We start from the raw sequence: 18,624 nt of genomic DNA, 5'->3' as shown, positions 1-18,624 counted from the left end.
ATGGGTGAGAAAATATGTCTCAATTTTAATTTGCATTTCTCTCACTATGAGGAGGTTGGACATCTTTTCATGTGTTATAACGTCCTTCACATTTCTTTTTCTGTGACTTTTCCCATCTTTTGCCAGTTTTCCTTATTGGGTCTGTGGTCTTTTTCCTCTTTGTATATAAGGACAAATCCTAGGGCTTTGCCCCTAGTCTACAGAAGCAGAAACTCTGGGGAGGGGCCCAGCGATGTCTGTTCTCCAGGTGACAGTGAGCAGGCCTCTTCTTAGTTCAGAATTACCAACTGTATGTAGGAGTGATTAGGATATGTAATAACTTCCCCACTGAGTGTTTGTGTTACTTGTAGAGTTGTGCTGCCTGTAGAAGAGACTCGCGCCAGTCCCGTTGCACATGCTGTTGGAATTGGCTGAGTTTAACATGCTAAATACTTTTCTCTTTCAACAGTGCATGACTCCCGACCAGCTGATGACACTGTGCAGAGCGGGCATCCACAGTAGTAACGTCGGGGTGCGAGTAAACGTGGTTAGTATTTTAGGAATCACTGGCAGCGTCCTAGCCAAAGAAGATGGCACACTTGACACTCTTAAGGTAAAACCATATACTTCCAACCTAAACTATTAAATCATTAGAAATGGGAGAAGAGTGACTATTGGTGTGGGATTTTGAAAACTTCTGTGAACTTCATGAGAAGAAATCATATCAAGAAGTTGCTTACTGGGAACGTCCTGGTGGTCCAGTGGTTAAGACTCCAGTGCAGGGGGCACGCTTCCAATGCAGGGGACACAGGTTCGGTCCCGGGTCAGGGAACTAAGATCCCACATGCTGTGTGGTGTGGCCAAAAAATAAAATTTTTTTAAAAATTGCAAAAAAAAAAAAGAAGTTGCTTACTAAGGTATATTATTAGAGTATACCCTTTGGCTTGATCTGTCTCCATGAATCAGATAGGTACTTGAGGAGCTGGGTTGAGTTTTGCCATTTAACTTTACTCTGGAATTGCTTTTTCAAAAATAAATCTGTCTTTAATGGAAGGCCAAGGTTCAGAGTTGTTACAGACGCACTTCCCTTTGCTGTTGCATTAAATGTGTGCATGTTTTATTCTCCTACCGACGAAGGAACAATCCAGACAGTTTTCTCAGCGCACCAGGCTGAAGCACATTCTGAACAGTGCCACCCGGTTCAGCCTCAGACCACTCCGTAAATTTTAAGTGGCAACTCTGGTAGTGCCAGCACACCAGGAACTCACTCAGCATGTTTGCTTCCAGCATTTTATCTTAGCAAGTTGCTCAGGAACTGCACTGCCAAAGAAACTAAAAGGACAGTAACAGTAAAATTACCCTTGTCGTGCTAATAATTGCTGAAGTGTAGATTACTGATAATGGATAATAAACTGATTATGATTATTATTTTTAAATGAATTCATTTATTTATTTATTTTTATTCTTTGATTGTGTTGGGTCTTTGCCACATGCGGGCTTTCTCTAGTTGTGGCGAGCAGAGGCTACTCTTCTTTGTGGTGCACAGGCTTCTCATTGCAATGGCTTCTCTTGTTGCACAGCACAGGCTCTAGGCATGTGGGCTTCAGTAGTTGCAGCACACAGGCTCAATAGTTGTGGCTTGCAGGCTCTAGAGCACAGGCTCAGTAGTTGTGGTACACAGGCTTAGTTGCTCCGCAGCATGTGGGATCTTCCCGGACTAGGAAGCAAACCTGTGTCCCCTGCATTGGTAGGCGGATTCTTAACTACTGTGCCACCAGGAAAGTCCCTAAACTGATGATTATAAAGTACTTCTTAACTTGCTAAGAGCTTAAAAGTGTGGCTGGTATTTTTTAGAACCTTATTTTGAAAAGATGATACATGCATATAGCAAAACTTTTAGGAAAGTAGAAAAGAATCCATAGTGAAAAGAAGCATCTCCACTCCTAAGCTTCCCATCCCCCAGTGCCACTCTGGAGAGGCAGCCACTGTTACCTGCTTCTTCTCTGTCATTCCAGGGATCCTGATGTAATGACACTGAGTGAGAGAGCACGGCTCTGTACGTGTACACAAACACTGATGAGCACGTGTAGGTGTAATCACTTCCCATCCCTTAAGACTGTAATGTCCAAGGTCCACTTTAGGGGAACAGCAAGTTTTTCTCAGGCGTCACATAGGATTTTTCTATTTTTCCTCACATGAGATTTTTAAAATGTTTTTATTTAGTCACATTTTCAAGCATGAAGAAAAGTAGAAAGTACAGTGAATTTTGTATAGCCATTAGCATATTTAACAGTTACTAGTTTTCTGTCATATGTACTTCATGTAGGTCCTCTGCTGAGTGTGTTGAAGTAAATTAAAGACATCCTGGTATTCACCCCTGTGGGTTCAGTATACATGTCCCTGTTTTTAACTGTCCCTTAAAAATAGGGACAGTTTCCTATATAACCACCATTATCATGCCGTACACAATTAACAGTTGTTTCTTAACATGTCTAATACCTAGTCCTTATTCAGATTTTTCCAATTCCAAAAATACCTGTTTACGGATAGTTTGTTTAAACCAGGATCTGAGTAAAGTCTACGTGCTGTGCTTGGTTTGGGGTCTTCTAAGCCTCTCTTCGTCTAGAGCTGTGCTCCTTCTAGCACCACCTACCACCACCTGTTTTTTCTCAGCTTCTGGGTCAGTTGGCTCATAATGTTCAGCCTTCTAGATTTGTCTGGTTGCTTCTTTGTGGTGTTAAGCTTGTTCCTTTATCCCCTGAATTTCCTGCAGAGTGGAAGTTAGATCTAAAGGTTAGGTTAGATTCAGATTAATCTTTTCAATAAAACTACTTCATAGGTGATGCTGTACCTTTCATGTTATATGATAGGATATTAAATTTAAATACTATCCTAGAGGTTATCTAGACCACTTATATTCAGATGAGAAAACTGAGGCCCAGAGTGGGTAATGGACTGTCCCAGAGTCATCCTGTTATTTATGGTAGAGCTGAAGTTTGGGCTCAGCATCTCCACTCTCCCAGCCATAATACCAGATGCGCATACCGCCTTTAAGACGTAAAGCGTGAAGCAGAACAGCCAAAATAAAATAACTTCTCTCTTGAACAAGTCTTTACAGGTTGGGAGTGGTCTGTTCATTAGCTAGCTAATTGTGAAAAAAATGGATGGTAAAGATCAGCGTGAAGCAAAATGAGATTAAGTAATTCTTTGTTTTTTAACTGTCTTAGAGTGTTTTTCATATAATTTTAAAAACAGGGTTTTTTGTTACAGATAACAGTTATATGCATTTTGACACCACGGGAAAAGTCTTTTTGATGGAGATATATAGAAGGGAAAATTTAATAATTTCCAATATCAGTCTTTCATATATCATTTATGGATCTTGATTTGTTTTATTTAGGAATACAAGCTCTAAGATTTAAAATTTATCTGCTTATATTATACTTGGTACTGTATTTTTATAAATATATGTGAAGTCTTTCGTCTTTTAAAGTTTTAATTTTTTCCTATCATTTTTATATAAAATTTTATGCACGAGTAGTTGTCACATGTAGAGTTAGTACTTATTTTGAAAGCTGACTTAGGATATTGGATGATAACTGTGTTTTGTTGTCCCCAGACCATCGGGTGCTTTCTGCTTGAGGTTGCCACCAAAGATCCCTCACTTGTAGTAGCAGGAGAGGCTTTGGATGCCCTCTTCGACGTTTTTGCAGATGGTAAAGAAGCTGAAAGGGCCTCGGTTCAAATTAAATTGTTGTCTGCTCTGAAGGAATTCCAGCCAGTCTTCAAAACGAAGGTATGTAGTGTTTTATTTAGAAATGCTGAATTCTCAGCATTCAATGGGAGGAGGGCGTATGTGGTTCTCTCTGTGATTCTCAGTGATTCATATAGCACTTTATCCCCAGTTCTGTGTAAATGCTTGTTGGCTGAGTCAGGGCTCAGTCACCCTTTCGGTTGAATCACTGTGACTTGAGCCAAAATGGTGTCGACAAGTTCCTCTTTCTGCAGCGGTTTAGAAACGTTAACAGTGCTTATGTGTAAGCACTACAGTCTGGCCTGCAAAGTACTTTCATACACATGTTAAATTTATTTTATATCATGTAATGCATTATAGGCTGATTTCATTGTTACGAATATTTCCCTTTGGTGCTCTGAAACAAAGGCCAAACACGCTTCAGGCTGGTCTGTAATGGAGAATGTAGCTACCTTCATTTGCCCTTTTATTGATTGATTTATTCATCAGAAGCATCAAAGCTAACTGAGTCAAAAAAATTTTTTTTCAGTAACTGTTTTCTTGGTTGGGGGAAAGCAACCAGAAGTTTTAAAAACAACCTTTGATCATGTGTCCAAGTTTACTGGTTCTCCTCTGATCTGAATGTCTATTTCATTTGGAGAAATAAAAATATTTGTATTTTTTGCTTTTACACTTTAAAATAAACTTTTGCTTTTAAATCTTTGTTAAGAGAATAGAGGCTTTAATGGAAAATCAGCTTACTTTTTTTGCTTTCCAATATGTATTTCTTTTCTCTAACAAGCTTCTAAGGCAGAATTTAATTCCCCTGGCCGGAATTCTATGATAAGTTTTTAGGTGAATATGATCGTATGTCTAGAAATTTAAACTTTTTGAATCTTTTTTTAGGGCATTAAAAAATAGTTTTCTTTTGCAGAGGAAAAAAAATAGTGGCACATGCCATGTACATTTTGTGTCATAGTTGCATCATCGTTGGTTTAGGAACATTAATAATTGGTTTGTTGTTAACATTTTCATGTTTTGGTACCCTACATTTAAAAATGTGGTGATGGTGGCTGACACTTATTGAGTTAAGCTTCACCAGTAGGTGACTTTAGTCTTGGGGGGAGAAGTTGATCAGTTCACTCTTAATTATGCTTTGTTTCAGCCTGTAGTTTTACTTGTTTGTTTGTCTGGGTTTTGTTTTGTTTTGAGATATAATTGACATATAACATAGTGTTAGTTTTAGGTGTACAACCTAAAGATTTGATACATGTATATATTACAAAATGATTACAATAAGTTTAGTTAACATTTATCACCACACATAGTTACAACATTTTTTTCTTGTAATGAAAACTTTAAAATTCAACTTTCTTAGTAACTTTCAAATATATAATACAGTGTTGTTAACTGTAGCCACCTTGCTATACATTATAACCCCAGGACTGACTTCTCTTATACAGTTTAGCCTTGAGTAACCCTGGGTGGACCCTCTTAAATACACGGATTTTCCTCGGTGGTAAATACTCCAGTACTGCGTGATCCGCAGTGGGTTGAATTCGTGGCCGACAGCAAACTTACACTCGGGTTTCTGACTGAGGGGTGGGGAGGTAGCGCCCCTGACCACTGCCTTGTTCAGGGTGAGCTGGAACTGGAAGTGTGTACCTGCTGGCTGCCTCCACCCATTTCACCCACACCCCTCTCCACCCGCTGGGGTTTACTTTTTAAGCAGTGAGAAGTTTTGTTCCCACCCGTTCCCAGCCTCATGGGTAACCAAATTGAATGGTGTTTCTCTAAGCAAAAATAAACGTACCTTAGTATTTTCCCCTTTTACTATCCGAAAGATAGTATAATATGTTCACAGTCCTGCACTTTGTGTGCTTTTACTTAACATTGTCTCCTAGAGACATTTCCATACCAGTACATGGAGGATGTCCACATTGTTCTTAAAGATCACAGGCCCTTTAAACTTATGAAAAAGGAGTCCGTGTGGTAAGGAGAAAATGTCCCCTTTTCCTGCAGCTGCAAGGAAAGCAGATGCAGTTAAGAGTCATTAAACTCTGCAGAAGCAAATGCTTTAGAGAGCAGTTGCATGAACTGTGAACTAGGAAAATAACCCCGAACCTCTGGAACGTCCGTTGTGCTGATTGATTTTCCTACTTAACATGCACTGCAGTGATGGTGATAGTTAATTGTTTTTCTTTTCTCAAAGCTATAAAACCCTGATGAAATTTCTGTTAGCTGCAATGGCAGCATGTAGTTTTTTATACGAAGCTCCTTTGTGAATGAAGCCACAGTTGCATTAAAGGCTGTTTGGTATCTATTCAGCCCCAAATTGCATTTAAACACAATACAACACATTTTACTAAAAAACTTCTCTAAAGCAGCTGTCCTCAGAAGTGCCCCGTAGCAGCAGCAGCCACATCACCTGCTAACTTGTTACAAGTGCAGGTGCTCAGGCCCAGCTCCAGACCTACTGAAAATCAGAAACTGTGTGGATAAGCCCACCCATTTTTTTGAACATTTTTTAAAATTACTTTATTTCTTTACTGGCTCTGTTGGGTCTTTGTTGCTACACGTGGGCTTTCTGTAGTTGCGGCAAGCGGGGGCTACTCTTCATTGTGGTACGTGGGCTTCTCGGTACAGTGGCTTCTCTTTTTGTGGAGCATGGACTCTAGGCATGTGGGCTTCAGTAGTTGTGGCATACGGGCTCAGTAGTTGTGGCTTGTGGGCTGTAGAGGGCAGGCTCAGCCGTTGTGGTGCACAGGCTCAGCCATTGTGGTGCACGGGCTTAGCTGCTCTGCGGCATGTGGGATCTTCCTGGACCAGAGATCGAACCCGTGTCCCCTGCATTGGCAGGCGGATTCTTAACCACTGCACCACCAGGGAAGTCCCAGGCCCGCCAATTTTTTTTAACAAGCCTTCCAGTTGCTAAAATGTGAGAACCACGGCTCTGGATTAGAGGTGAGGTATAGTTCACATACCATACAACTCATTCTTTTAAAGTCTACAGTTCAGTTCTTAACTGTCATTTAAAAGGTGCCCAATCTTAATTTATCTTTATTTTAACTCATGTACTGTGTTCCATTACCTTGGAAGTGAAAATGTTTCACCAAATTCTGACTGCTGTTTGTTCTAAAAATAAATACAGCCCAAATTAAATGCTGACTTATTTAAAGGAATTAATGATGTATACCAAATCACATATGCTATTTTTTTGGCAGATACGAAAAGAAGGGAGAGCTAAATACAGTCCAGATCAGCTATGTGTTCTCGACAACGTGAAGATGAATTTGAGAAGGTTTGTCACTTATCAAGAAACTGTTGAAAAAAGACTGACTACTTGAAAGAGACCAGTCCTTGCACCAAAGTATTCAGTGCTGAAGAACACTAGAGGGTTTCCTTTCAGTGTTTGTGTTTCTGGAAGTCATTTTTTAATGTGTACACTAATTTGAAACCTCACAGAAACTACAGAAGCTGTTAGACATTCTTTTTGAAGCTCTGGGATCTGTGTGGCATTGCTCTCAGAAATGTTTACAGCATGTTTTAATCACTGGAAACACAAAGAGTGGAAACACAAGGAAATCTCAGGTGCTTCTTCATGAGCAGTGAAGATGCTTCCAAACGATCATGTTTTCATTGAATTTTGCAGAAAAGGAATATCCAAAGCATTACTTGGATGCTTTTTTAAGCCATTATCATTTTTATATTAGCTGAATCTTTAACTGAAATATGAAGACAAACTATAAATTTTTTTTGGTGTGAAGTGTATGGATCATGCTTACCGTTTGTGAAGAGGGGAATGAGTTGGAGTCATATTCCACCCTTTAGCTGACTGTGCTACTGGCTCATAAGCTCATTGTCAGCCTCTTTACAAAAGGATCTGATTGGTTGTTGCTTTGTAACATCACTCCTTATTTAATTTAGTATGAAATCAGAATTGGAAGAATGTGTTTTTAAATAAATAACTTTTTAATTGAAAGCTTTACATCTTGGAAAATCTTCTTTTTTAAAATATCAGATAATCCTGTTCCTGGGTGTTTACTTGCTAATGGATCTTGCTTTGAATATATATGTGCTATTAAAAACAAGACTTTACAGCAAGAGTCTCCAGTATTACTGTCAATGTCCTTGAAGTAGTAGGGTGGCAGGTGGAGCAAAGGGAGGGCGTTTCAGTGACATCACTGTCTGAGTGGGGCCCCTGGACCAGGTCCGTTGTCTGTCCATTTGCCTGGTCAGAGGAGTTGTTGGAGATTTGAAAATTTTTTCACTGTAGATCTCAGTTGACCATTTAAAAGGCCCATTACCCAGCATAAGACTTAACTTTAGTTACCATTTATCAACCTTTAGGATCAACTCTCCCAGCAACTTTCAGATGTACAATATGGTATTGTTAACTGGAGCCACAGGCTGTACACAGTACATGCCCCGTAATTTATAGTTGGAAGTTTGTACCTTTTGACCACCTTCACCCATTTTGCTTGCCCTACATCACCCCACCCCCACCCCCCACCTCTGGCAACTGACAGTCTGTTCTCTCTTTGAGTTTGGTTGTTTGGTTATTTGTTTTTTTCTTTTAGATTCCACACATAAGTGAGATCATACAGTATTTGTTTTTCTCTGATTTATTTCACTTAGCATAATGTCCTCAAGGTCACAAATGGCAGGATTTCCTTCTTTTTTATGGTTGAATAATATCCCATTGTGTATATACACTGCATTCTCTTTATCCATACATCCATTGATGGACCTTTAGGTTGTTTCCATGTCTTGGCTATTGTGAATAATACAGTAATAAACATATGGTGCAGATATCTTTTTTAGATTAATTTATTGGCTGCGTTGGGTCTTTGTTGCTGTGCACGGGCTTTCTCTAGTGTGGAGAGCGGGGGCTACTCTTTGTTGTGGTGCTCGGGCTTCTCATTGTGGTGGCTTCTCTTGTTGAGGAGCACCTGCTCCAGGCGCATGGGCTTCAGGAGTTGTGGCACATGGGCTTCAGGAGTTGTGGCACATGGGCTTCAGGAGTTGTGGCACATGGGCTTCAGGAGTTGTGGCACATGGGCTTCAGGAGTTGTGGCACATGGGCTTAGTTGCTCCACGGCATGTGGGATTTTCCCGGCTCAGGCGTCAAAACTTGTGTCCCCTGTGTTGGCAGGCGGATTCTTAACCACTGCGCCACTAGGGAAGCCCCAGGTATCTTTTTGAGACAGTGATTTTGTTTCTTTCAGATCTATACCCAGAGGTGGAATTGCTGGATCATATCGTGGTTCTATTTTGAATTTTCTGAGGAGTCTCCCTACTGTGTTCATAGTGGCTACACCAATTTACTTTCCCACCAATATTGCACAAGGGTGCCCTTTTCTCCACATCCTCACCAACACTTATCTCTCATCTTTTTGAAAACAGCCATTCTAGCAGGTGTGAGGTGATACCTCTTTGTGGTTTTGAGAGACACGTTCTTCCCATGAAGAAAAGTTTCAGAGTTCTCCCTGCTTCCGATATTTATAGCATATATTCATTTCCAAGGAGAATAAAATTTCCAATTTTGTCATCTTTCCAACCTATAAACATTATGCAAAATATCTAGTGCGGGGCCTAGTACATCGTAGGCTCTTGATAAATATTTGTCGAACAAATAAGTGTTAGTGATTTTCTGTCTGGTTAGGCAAGCTTGTTGCAGTTGTTGCCTGCAGCATCACCCTGTGGGACAGTAGGACGTGAGTTATTATACTGGGCATATGCCATCCCCCCAGTTTTTCAGGCTCTGAGGCCTTAGTAGTCTGCATTGCTACCGTTTAATTTTGCTACTCTGAACAAAAGGAAAGATAGAAAAAGACTGAATATACTCTACAGCTGTTTACATAATAGCTCAGCAAGCATATGCATATTATTCATGGCACAGGAAAATAGAAACCATAGTTTTTTCCTGTAGGAAAATAAGACGGCTTTAAAATACAGTTGTTTGCAAATTATCCAGAATAGTCCATTAAAAATACACACTGTTTTAAGAGTGGAAGTACAAGGTCATGTGAGAGCCTTTGTTCTAGAAGATATTTTTAAGTGTCCAACCTGCCATAGCATGTTTATCCAAGGAAATCAAAATCACTGCTTTACTTCTCTCTCTCTCTGCCTTTAAGATGGAAACTCATTTAAAATAGAATTGATTTTGAAATATTCGTCATTTAATTACATTGCTTTATCTGCAGTTTTATCTTTTGTCTTTATCTAGTCTTTCAAAGAAATACCTTTGAGGTATCAGGGTAGAGAAAGTTTCTTATCTCTTCACCGTTCCTGTTCAGCCAGTTCTGTCGTAAGCTTGCTTCCTGCCTTTTTGAAATTGCATGGACCAATACTTGATTGTACAGGCAGACCTCAGAGATATTGCCGATTCGGGTCCAGACAACTGCATTAAAGCAAACATTGCAATAAAGTGAGTCACGAATTTTTTAATTTCCCATTGCATATAAAAGTTATCTTTATACTATACTGTAGTCTATTAAGTGTGCAATAGCATTGTGTTTAAAAAAATAATGTACATACCTTAATTTTAAAATACTTTATTGCTGAAAGATGCTACCCATCATCTGAGCCTTCAGTGAGTTGTAATCTTTTTGCTGGTGGAGGATCTTGCCTTGATGGCTGCTGACTGATCAGGGTGGTGGTCGCTGAAGGTTGGGGTGACTGTTGGAATTTAAGTCACCAGTGAAGCATCTATTGACTCTTCCTTTTGCAAACAAGTTCTTTGTAGCATGCAAAGCTGCTTGATAGCATTTTATCCACAGACCTTCTTTCAGGATTGGAGTCAATCCTCTCAGACCCTGCTGCTGCCTTGTCAACTAAGCTTTTGCTCATTCATAAACAAGCAACTCCTCATCCATTACAGTTTTATCCTGAGATGGCAGCAATTCAGTCACATTTTCAGACTCCACTTATGATTCTAGTTCTCTTGCTATTTCCACCACATCTGCAGTGAAATCTTGAACTCTTCAAAGTCATCCATTAGAGCTGGAGTCAACTTCTTTCAAACTCCTGTTCATGTTGATATTTTTACCTCTTCCCATGATTCATGAATGTTTTCAATGGCACCTAGAATGGTGAGTCCTTTCTACAAGGTTTTCAGTTTATTTTGCCCAGGTCCATCAGAGGAATGGTATCTATGGCAGCAATAGCCTTACAAAATGGAAAATAATAAAACTTGAAAGTGGAAATTACTCTTTTATCCATGGGCTGCAGAAGGGTTGTTGTGTTAGCAGGCAGGAAAACATTAATCTCTCTGTACATCTCCATCAGAGCTCTTGGGTGACCAGGTGCATTGTCAGTGGTCATTAATATTTTGAAAGGCATCATTTTTTCTGAGCAGTAGGTCTCAACAGTGAGCATAAACTATTCAGTAAACCATGTTGTAAACAGATGTGCTGTCATCCTACTTTATTGTTTCATTTATAGAGCACAGGTAGAGTATATTTAGCATAATTCTTAAGGGTCCTAGGATTTTTGGAATGGTAAAGCAGTATTGGGTTCAACTTAAAAAGTCACCAGCTGCATTAGCCCCTGACAAGAGAGTCAGCCTGTCTTTTTTTTTAATAAATAAATTTATTTATTTATTTAATTTATTGGCTGCACTGGGTCTTCATTGCTGCTCACAGGGTTTCTGTAGTTGCGGAGAGCGGGGGCTAGGCGCGTGGGCTTCAGTAGTTGTGGCATGTGGGCTCGTTAGTTGTGGCTCACGTGCTTAGTAGCTCCACAGCATATGAGATCTTCCCAGGGCAGGGATCAAACCCGTGTCCCCTGCATTGGCAGGTGGATTCTTAACCGCTGTGCCACCAGGGAAGTCCCCAGCCTGTCTTTTGAAGCTTTGAAACCAGACATTGACATAACTTCTCTAGCTATAAGTCCTAGATGGCATCTTCGTCCAGTATAAGGCTGTTTCATCTACGATGAAAATCTGTTTAGTGTAGACCTCATTAATGATCTTAGCTAGACCTTCTGGATAACTTGCTGCAGCTTCTACATCAGTATCTGCTGCTTCACTTTGCACTTTTATGTTATAGAGATGGTTTCTTTCCTTAAACTTCACAAACCAACCTCTGCTACCTTCAAGCTTTCTTCTGCAGCTTCTTACCTTCTCAGCCTTCATCGAATTAAAGAGAGTTAGGGCCTTGCTCTGGATTAGGTTTTGGTTTAAGGGAATGTTGTGGTGGTTTGATCTTCTATCCAGATCACTCAAACTTTCTCCATTTCAGCTCTAAGGCTCACTTTCTTCTCATTCCTGTGTTCACTCGAGTAGAACTTCTCATTTCCTTCAAGCACTTTTCCTCTGCGTTCACAACGTGGCTAACTGTTTGGTGCAAGAGTCCGAACTTTTGGCCCATCTCGGCTTTCACATGCCTTCCTCACTGAGCTTCATCATTTCTAGCTTTTAATTTAAAGTGAGACATGTGACTCCTTTCACTTGAACACTTAGAGACCAGTTAGGGCTATTCATTGGCCTAATTTCAATACCGTTTTGTCTCAGGCAATAGGGAGGCCTAATAGAGGGAGAGTAATGGGACAGCCCATCAGTGGAGCAGTCAGAACACACACACAAGTTATTCAGTCCATCATCTTATCCAGGTGTGGTTCGTGGTGCCCCAAACAATTACAGTAGTCAACATCAAAGATCTTTGATCACAGATCACCGTAACAAATATAACAATAATGAAAATTTTGAAATATTGTGAGAAATTCCAAAATGTGATGCAGACACAGAGTGAGGAAATTTGTAAAAAACGCTGTTATCTGTGAAGCGCAAGGTATGCCTGATTTAGCAGATATATAGGACATGAGCAATTTTAACACTCTCTTCTCCATATCCAGAAACTCTTTGTTTTCAGCAACAATAAATTTGTATTATGCTATTTTAAAACATCTGCTTTAAGGAGCAGAACACTTTCTTTCCTTGCCATTTTATTTTTACAAAATATGGATTTATAATATATGGTTAGCCCATATATTCTGTCTCCTTCAAAATAAAGTCTGTCATCGTCTGTCTTGTTACTGCTTAGATTTATTTCCTTTTTTTAAAGTATACTGAAGTATAGTTGATTTATAATGTGTTAATTTCTGCTGTATAGGAAAGTGACTCAGTTATACACATATACATTCTTTTTCATATTCTTTTCCGTTATGGTTTATCACAGGATATTGAATATAGTTCCCTGTGCTCTACAGTAGGACATTGTTTATCCATTCTATATATAATGGTTTGCATCTGCTAATCCCAAACACCCAATACTTCCCTGCCCTTCCACTCTTTCCCCTTGGCAATCACAGATCTGTTCTCTGTCTGTAAGTCTGTTTCTGTTTCATAGACAAGTTCATTTGTGTCCTGTTTTAGATTCCACATATAAATTATATCATTTGGTATTTGTCTTTCTCTTTTTCACTTACTTTGCTCAGTATGCTAATCTCTGTGTCCACCCATGTTGTTGCAAATGGCATCATTCTTTTCTATGGCTGAATAATATTCCATTATATTTATATACCACATTCTCTTTATCCATTCATCTGTCGATGGACATTTTGGTTGTTTCATGTCTTGGCTGTTGTAAATAGTGCTGCTATGAACATAGGGGTGGCATGTATCTTTCTGAATTATAGTTTTGTCTGGATATACGCCCAGGAGTGGGATTGCTGGATCATATGCCAGCTCTATTTTTAGTTTTTTGAGGAACCTCCATACTGTTTTCCATAGTGGCTGCATGTTCCCATCAACAGTGAGAATCAGGAGGGTTCCCTTTTCTCCACACCCTCTCCAGCATTTGTTATTTGTAGATTTTTGAATGATGGCCCTTCTGACCAGTGTGAGATGGTACCTCATTGTATGCTTAGATTTGTTTCTAAGCATTTATTTCTATTTTAAGTGGACTGTAATATTGATAGATTGTCTGCTGCCAAAGAAATTCTCGATCCTTCGGATGATTCTGCCCCAGGACTTGCACTGTTGTGGAGCCAACGCCAAGTCAGGTATTAGTGAGATATTCGTGGCAGGAATAGGAGGCCTGTGGTCACAATGGTGTCCTCTTTGGAGCGGCAGTTTCTTACTAGATCGTTCCTGTGGCTGCACCGTGTCCCTCGTGCCGTGTCTGCATTTCCTGCCTATTTACAGAGCCTGATCCTCCAGCCCTCTCATCAATCTTGTGAGCTACCCTAGAACTTTATAATAAATTCTCTTTTTTGATAGCCATGCTCAGTTTCTGCTGCTTGCAACCTAAAACGCCTGATTGATAGGTATCCTTCTACAACTTTCTGGGCACATCCATCTATACCTACACGAATATTTTGTTTTTTCAATAGGAACATAATGTTCTGCAGCTTGGCTTTTTTCTTTAACAGTCATTCAGGGATGTATGGTCATGTCAGACTCGTGGTTAGATTTTAGAGTAAACCTTCTTAAATGTGAAAAATCACTTCATTTTCACTGGATGGTCTGTTAGATCTAAGCTTGGTAGGTTGGGGTGAATTTGCTTTGCTAGACCTTTTTTTTTTTCAATTGAAGTATAATTGATTTACAAAGTTGTGTTAATTGCTACTGTAGAGCAGAGTGATTCAGTTATACAAATACATACATTCTTTTTCATTATGCTTTATCACAGGATATTGAATATAGTTCCCTGTGCTACACAGTAGGACCTTGTTGTCTATCCATTCAATATATAATGGTTGGCATCCCTAGGCCTGTTCTTGAGACAGCACTTTTAAACGTTCTTTTGTCTTCCAGTGGTTTGGAGAATTGAATCTCCTCATGTGTTGGACCTAATCCCAAAGTTATATTAAAAATAAACCCATGGAAACTATAAGATGGGGGCCAAAGATTTTTAGAAATCTAGTACTTATTTTACAGTAGTAATTCCTAACCTTTTCCAGGTCCTTAATTATGCTGAGAATCTGATGAAAATCATAGACCCTTCAAATAAATGCACTGCATTAGTTATCTCCAGTGTAACAAATTACCCCACATTTAATAGCTTAAAATAATAAAATTTATAATCTCACAGTTTCTGTGGATCAGGAATTCAGGAGCAGCTTAGCTGGGTGGTTCTGCCTCAGGGTCTCACAAGGTCACAGTAAAGATGTCTTCCAGGGCTGCAGTCAGCTGAAGACTTGACTGGGCTGGGGCATTTCTTCCAAGGTGGCCCATTCACTTGTCTATTGGCAGGAAGCCTCAGTCCTCATGACACAGCAACTGGCTTTCCCCAGAGTCAGTATTCCAAGAGAGGGAAAAGGAGAAAGCTGTGATGCCTTTTATAACCTATTTTCAAGAATATGAAAAAGAATATGTATATGTATAACTGAATCACTTTTCTGTAGCAGCAGAAATTAACACAACATTGTAAATCAACTATACTTCAATGAAATTTAAAAATTAAATAAATATAACCTGTTTTCAGAAATAACACACCATCACTCCAACCATGTTCTACTTGCTGTGAGCCACTAAATCCAACCCATACTCAGGGAGAGGAGAATTAAGTTCCGCATCTTGAAGAAAGGAATAGCAAAGCTTTGGTGGACGTATTTTTAAACATACATACCTTTATTCTGCATCGGAGTTCAGACTGTTTATGGATTTTTCATTTCACACATGGACATCAGGTTGAGTTTTGTGATTTTATGCTGAGTTGGTTACTCTTCCAACTTTAAGTCAAAAAGTATTCTGAGCACTTCTAGATGCAATTATCTATTAATTAATTTTTAAGAATTTTATTGAAGTGTAGTTGATTTACAATGTTGTGTTAACTTCTGCTGCACAGCAAAGTGATTCAGTTGTACATATATATACATTCTTTTTCATATTCTTTTCCATTATGGTTTATCACAGGATATTGAATATAGTTCCCTGTGCTCTACAGTAGGAGCTTGTTGTTTATCCATTCTATATATAATAGTTTGCATCTGCTAATCCCAAACTCCCAGTCCTTCCCTCCCCCACCCTCCCTTGGCAGCCATGAGTCTGTTCTCTATGTCTGTGCATCTATTTCTGTTTTCATAGATAAGTTCATTTGTGTCATATTTTAGATTCCACATGTAAGTGATATCATATGGTGTTTGTCTTTCTCTTTCTGACTTAATTCACTTAAGTATGATAATCTCTAGGTCCATCCACGTTGCCTCAAATGGCATTATTTCATTCTTTTTTTATGGCTGAGTAGTATTCTGCTGTATATATATATAGCACATCTTCTTTATCCATTCATCTGTCGATGGACATTTAGGTTGTTTCCATGTCTTGACTATTGTAAATAGTGCTGCTATGAACATAGAGGTGACTGTATCTTTTCAAATTATAGTTTTGTCTGGATATATGCCCAGGAGCTGGATTGCTGAATCATACGGTCATTCTATTTTCAGTTTTTTAAGGAAACTCCATATTGTTTTCCATAGTGGCTGCACCAGTTTACATCCCCACCAACAGCATAGGAGGGTTCCCTTTTCTACATACCCTCTCCAGCATTTGTTATTTGTAGACTTTTTAAAAAAAAATTATTTATTTTTTTTGGCCATGCTTTGCGGCATGTGGGAACTTAATTCCTTAACCAGGGATGGAACCTGTGTCCCCTGCAGTGGAAGCACAGGGTTTTAACCTGCGTGGGCTCTTTGTTGCATGGGCTTCTCTCGTTGCAGCGTGCGGGCTTCTCTCTAGTTACGGCGCGTGGGCTTAGTTGCCCCGTGGCATGTGCGATCTTAGTTTCCGCCACCAGGGATCAAACCCACATCCCCTGCGTGGGAAGGCAGATTCTTGACCACTGGACCACCAGGGAAGTGCCCCGTGCAGAATTTTTAATGATGGCCGTTCTGACTAGTGTGAGGTAGTACCTCATTGTGGTTTGCATTTCTGTAATGATGAGCTAGATGTAATTGTCTATTAACAGATTTCTTTATTCGTTCAACATTTAGTGTTTTATTAAACAAATATTGCCCCCATTGTTATCTTTTCTCCACATTGGAGTGAGAGTAGTCTTTTTTTTTTAATAAACTGCAGCTTTTTAAAAAAAATAAATTTATTTTTTATTTATTTTATTTTTGGCTGCATTGAGGCTTCGTTTCTACGTGTGAGCTTTCTGTAGTTGCAGAGAGCAGGGACAACTCTTGGTTGTGGTGCGCAGGCTTCTCAGTGTCGTGGCTTCTCTTGTTGCGGAGCACGGGCTCTAGGCACATGGGCTTCAGTAGTTGTGACATGTGGGCTTAATAGTTGTGGCTTGCGGGCTCTAGAGCACAGGCTCAGTTGTTGTGGCGCACAGGCTTGTTTGCTCCGTGGGCATGTGGGATCTTCCCAGAGCAGGGATCGAACCCTTGTCCCCTGCATTGGCAGGCGGATTCTTAACCACTGCACCACCAGGGAAGCCTGAGAGTAGTCTTTGAAACATGAATGAACTCCTGTTGCTTCGTTGCTTTTTGCTCTAACACTTCAATGGTCACCATTACCCATAAGATAAAGTTTAAAATCCTTGTCATCCCCTGCAAGTAGCATGATGACATGTTCAGGTTTGCCTGAGAGTCCAGCATAATTTTTTTTTAAAGATTTATTTTATTATTTATTTATATATTTATTTTATTTTTGGCAGCGTTGGGTCTTCGTTGCTGTGTACAGGCTTTCTCTAGTTGTGGCAAGCAGGGGCTCCTCTTCAAGGCGGTGCGCAGGCTTCTCATTGCAGTGACTTCTCTTGTTGCGGAGCACGGTCTCTTAGGTGCATGGGCTTCAGTAGCTGTGGCACACGGGCTTAGTTGTTCCACAGCATGTGGGATCTTCCTGGACCAGGGATCGAACCTGTGTCCCCTGCATTGGCAGGCAGATTTCCAACCACTGCACCACCAGGGAAGCCCTAGCATAATTATTAACAGCACCCTATTTGACTATCAGAAGTGCTCTGGATTAAGATTAAAGGAAACTAATGAGACAGTGTAAGATCCAGCATTGGATCTGGGAACCAGGATAGAAGCAGCTGTAATGGACATAACTGAAGCAACTGAGCAAGTTGAATTTGTAATGTGGACTGGATAGTAGTATTTGTATCACTGTTAAATGTCTCAATTTGATTACTGTGTTTATGAAGGGGAATGTCCTTGTTCTTAGGAAATACACATTGAAGCATTTAGGAGTAAAGGAGCAGGATGTCTCTGACTTTCAAATGATTCAGAAAAAAAATTCATCTATATATGAATGTAGAAAGAAAGAAAGCAAATGGGGCAAAATGTAAAGAAATAGTGAATTGGGTAAAGGGCACATGGGACTTCTTTGAACTATTTTTATATATATATATATTTATTTATTTACTTATTTATTTATTTTATTGGCTGTGTTGAGTCTTTTTTTTTTTTTTTTTTTTGGCACACGGACTTAGTTGCTCCGCGGCATGTGGGATCTTCCTGGAGCTGGGATTGAACCCGTGACCTCTGCATTGGCAGGCGGGTTCTTAACCACTGCGCCACCTAGGAAGCCCGTGTGTGTTGAGTCTTTTTGGCTGTACGCGGGCTTTCTTTTAGTTGCGATGAGTGGGGGCTACTCTTCATTGTGGTCTGTGGGCTCCTCATTGCTGTGGCTTCTCTTGTTGCCGAGCACTGGCTCTAGGTGCGTGGGCTTCAGTAGTTGCAGCACGTGGGCTCAATAGTTGTGACTCGTGGTCTCTAAAGCACAGGCTCAGTAGTTGTGGCACACGGGCTTAGTTGCTCCGCGGCATGTGGGATCTTCCTGGAGCAGGGATTGAACCCGTGTTCCCTGAATTGGCAGGCAGATTCTTAACCACTGAGCCACCTAGGAAGCCCCAACTGCTTTGAACTATTCTTGTGCTTTTTATCAAGTTTGAGCTTATATCAAAATTAAAACTTAGAAAAATAATGTTTTTAAATTAGGGGGAAAAGTTCTCCAGCTTAGA

At 39.9% G+C, this 18,624-nt stretch overlaps 1 protein-coding gene across 3 annotated transcripts in view; it reads left to right on the top strand.

Annotated features, from left to right (window-relative positions):
• HEATR3 (HEAT repeat containing 3) overlaps positions 1-7,694 on the top strand; it is a 33,220-nt gene extending 25,526 nt beyond the window's left edge. For all 3 annotated transcript variants that reach the window (XM_057711785.1, XM_057711786.1, XM_057711787.1), the window contains 3 exons: positions 449-592; positions 3,599-3,775; positions 6,937-7,694. In XM_057711785.1, the coding sequence (XP_057567768.1) occupies positions 449-592; positions 3,599-3,775; positions 6,937-7,059 (444 nt within the window). In that variant the 3' untranslated portion in view covers positions 7,060-7,694. The remainder of the gene's footprint in view (positions 1-448; positions 593-3,598; positions 3,776-6,936) is intronic.
• Positions 7,695-18,624: the final 10,930 nt, after the last annotated feature.

This window comes from Hippopotamus amphibius, chromosome 16, assembly GCF_030028045.1.
Source record: "Hippopotamus amphibius kiboko isolate mHipAmp2 chromosome 16, mHipAmp2.hap2, whole genome shotgun sequence".
NCBI classification, from domain to species: Eukaryota; Metazoa; Chordata; class Mammalia; order Artiodactyla; family Hippopotamidae; genus Hippopotamus; species Hippopotamus amphibius.
Note: the sequence above shows the minus strand (reverse complement) of the source record. Positions and strands in the feature narration are given on the sequence as shown.